The sequence below is a fragment of the Crocodylus porosus genome, unplaced genomic scaffold, assembly GCF_001723895.1.
Source record: "Crocodylus porosus isolate Cpor-Errol unplaced genomic scaffold, CroPor_comp1, whole genome shotgun sequence".
Lineage (NCBI taxonomy): Eukaryota > Metazoa > Chordata > Crocodylia > Crocodylidae > Crocodylus > Crocodylus porosus.
The window spans coordinates 22,096,610-22,098,205 of NW_017728909.1; the positions used below are offsets into that span (position 1 = coordinate 22,096,610).

The 1,596-nt window shown below is 55.5% G+C and overlaps 1 protein-coding gene across 4 annotated transcripts in view; it reads left to right on the forward strand.

The window, feature by feature from the left end:
* UNC13B (unc-13 homolog B) overlaps positions 1–1,596 on the forward strand; it is a 315,070-nt gene that overhangs the window by 307,542 nt on the left and 5,932 nt on the right. For all 4 annotated transcript variants that reach the window (XM_019531900.1, XM_019531901.1, XM_019531898.1 and 1 more), the window contains one exon: positions 574–666. In XM_019531900.1, coding sequence (XP_019387445.1) covers positions 574–666 — 93 coding nt within the window. The remainder of the gene's footprint in view (positions 1–573; positions 667–1,596) is intronic.

Consider the following 1,596-nt stretch of genomic DNA (forward strand, 5'->3'; position numbering starts at 1 on the left):
GGGAGTGGGAGCTTTTACTTGGCGTCCAAGGACAAATTGCTCTTTATGGAGCAGCGGGCTTGCCAAATTCAGTGTCCTGTGACCTTCCCCCCCGCCCATCTTCTTTCCACACCTTCCCTACTCCTTCCATTTGCTGCTACAACCTAGGGTAACCGGTGCTTGCTTTGCTTTGAGTCATGGGAATGCTGGATGCCTGGTTCTGAGATGCATGCACACGGGCGGTGGCTTGGTAGGAGCCCGGAAGCAGCGGTTTTCCGTGAGAACCCTTCGTCGGCTCCTTGGGACACTTCAGAAGCCAGTTTAATCCTTCCTGATGTTAATTCTCAGCTGTCCGATGATGCCTCACCTACTCCAACACGTTGTAATGCTGTTTGTGCGTGTTTGGCCTGCCGGCGTGATGTTAGATTGACCTGGGCATTCACCTCCTCCTCGCTGTGGCTGCTAAGAAGCTCGGGGCGGTGGGGGGGTAACGTATGGCAGCCCCTGCCTGGCCGAGGCCAGACACCAAAGTTGGGGCCAGGAAACTGTGACCTCCCCCCCTCTGATTGTGTGCGTGTCAATCTCTCTTGCCAGGGTCCGGCGTGGACGATCCAGTGGGCGAAGTGTCCATACAGATTGACCTATACACGCACCCAGGAACCGGCGAGCACAAGGTCACGGTGAAAGGTAGGGTAGAGCCAGGAGGCTTTGTACATCGCTGCTCATGCACTGGGGGCGGATTAGATACCGGGGGCGATCGTGGCTCTGCTGCGGTGATGTCACGAGATACCTGCCCACGGTCATGTGACATTCGTGGGAAACAACACCAGACTCGTCTGAATGTCTTGGATCCTTCTAGATTCAGGGATCCCTCCACAGCTCCTTTGAGTCTGGTGCCATCCCCCAGCTGAGGTTGGGTGATGCTGCCAGGTAAAAGTGCCCCGAGGGCTTCATGCACAGCCAGGCCAGGAAGGGCTGTGGCATGCACATCTGCTCCTCCTACATTAGGGTTATCAGGTGAGCCTAAATTAGGCAGAAGAGCCCACTCGTGTGCCACAGCTCTTCCCCATCCAACCCTGCATAGCATTTCCCAGGAATAGAAGAGCTGCCATTCACTGACCCCAGGTCCGTCTCGCCCTGTCTCCTGTGTCCCACAGCAGCAAAGTGGAGGCTGAAAGGGAGTGACCTGGGCCTGACCAGGTTTTCACCCTGTTCCTCTCCCACTTGGTGCCTCCAGGCAGTTGTGATGCACAGGCTGTGCCCCTCGCTCCCCTGCTCAATAGTGACTGATGCCCCATTCCTCCACGCACATGTCCCATCCCTTGGTGAATCTGTCTGAACTCTGCTCCCACCACATCTGGTGGCCACGAGTCTCACCTCTCAGTGAAACAGCACTTCCTGTTCTTAATAATCCCTAAGATGTTTGCCTTTTTGATTACTGATGTTTTTAGCTGACTGTCCCCAGTGCCTCTGAGATCTTTCCCCTGTGATTTCAGCTCATGCAGAGCCCATCATAACATTGGCACCGTTTCATAGATTTCATAGACATTGGGGCTGGAAGGGACCTCAGAAGATCGAGTCCAGCCCCCCGCCCAAAGGGCAGGAAGTCAGCTGGGG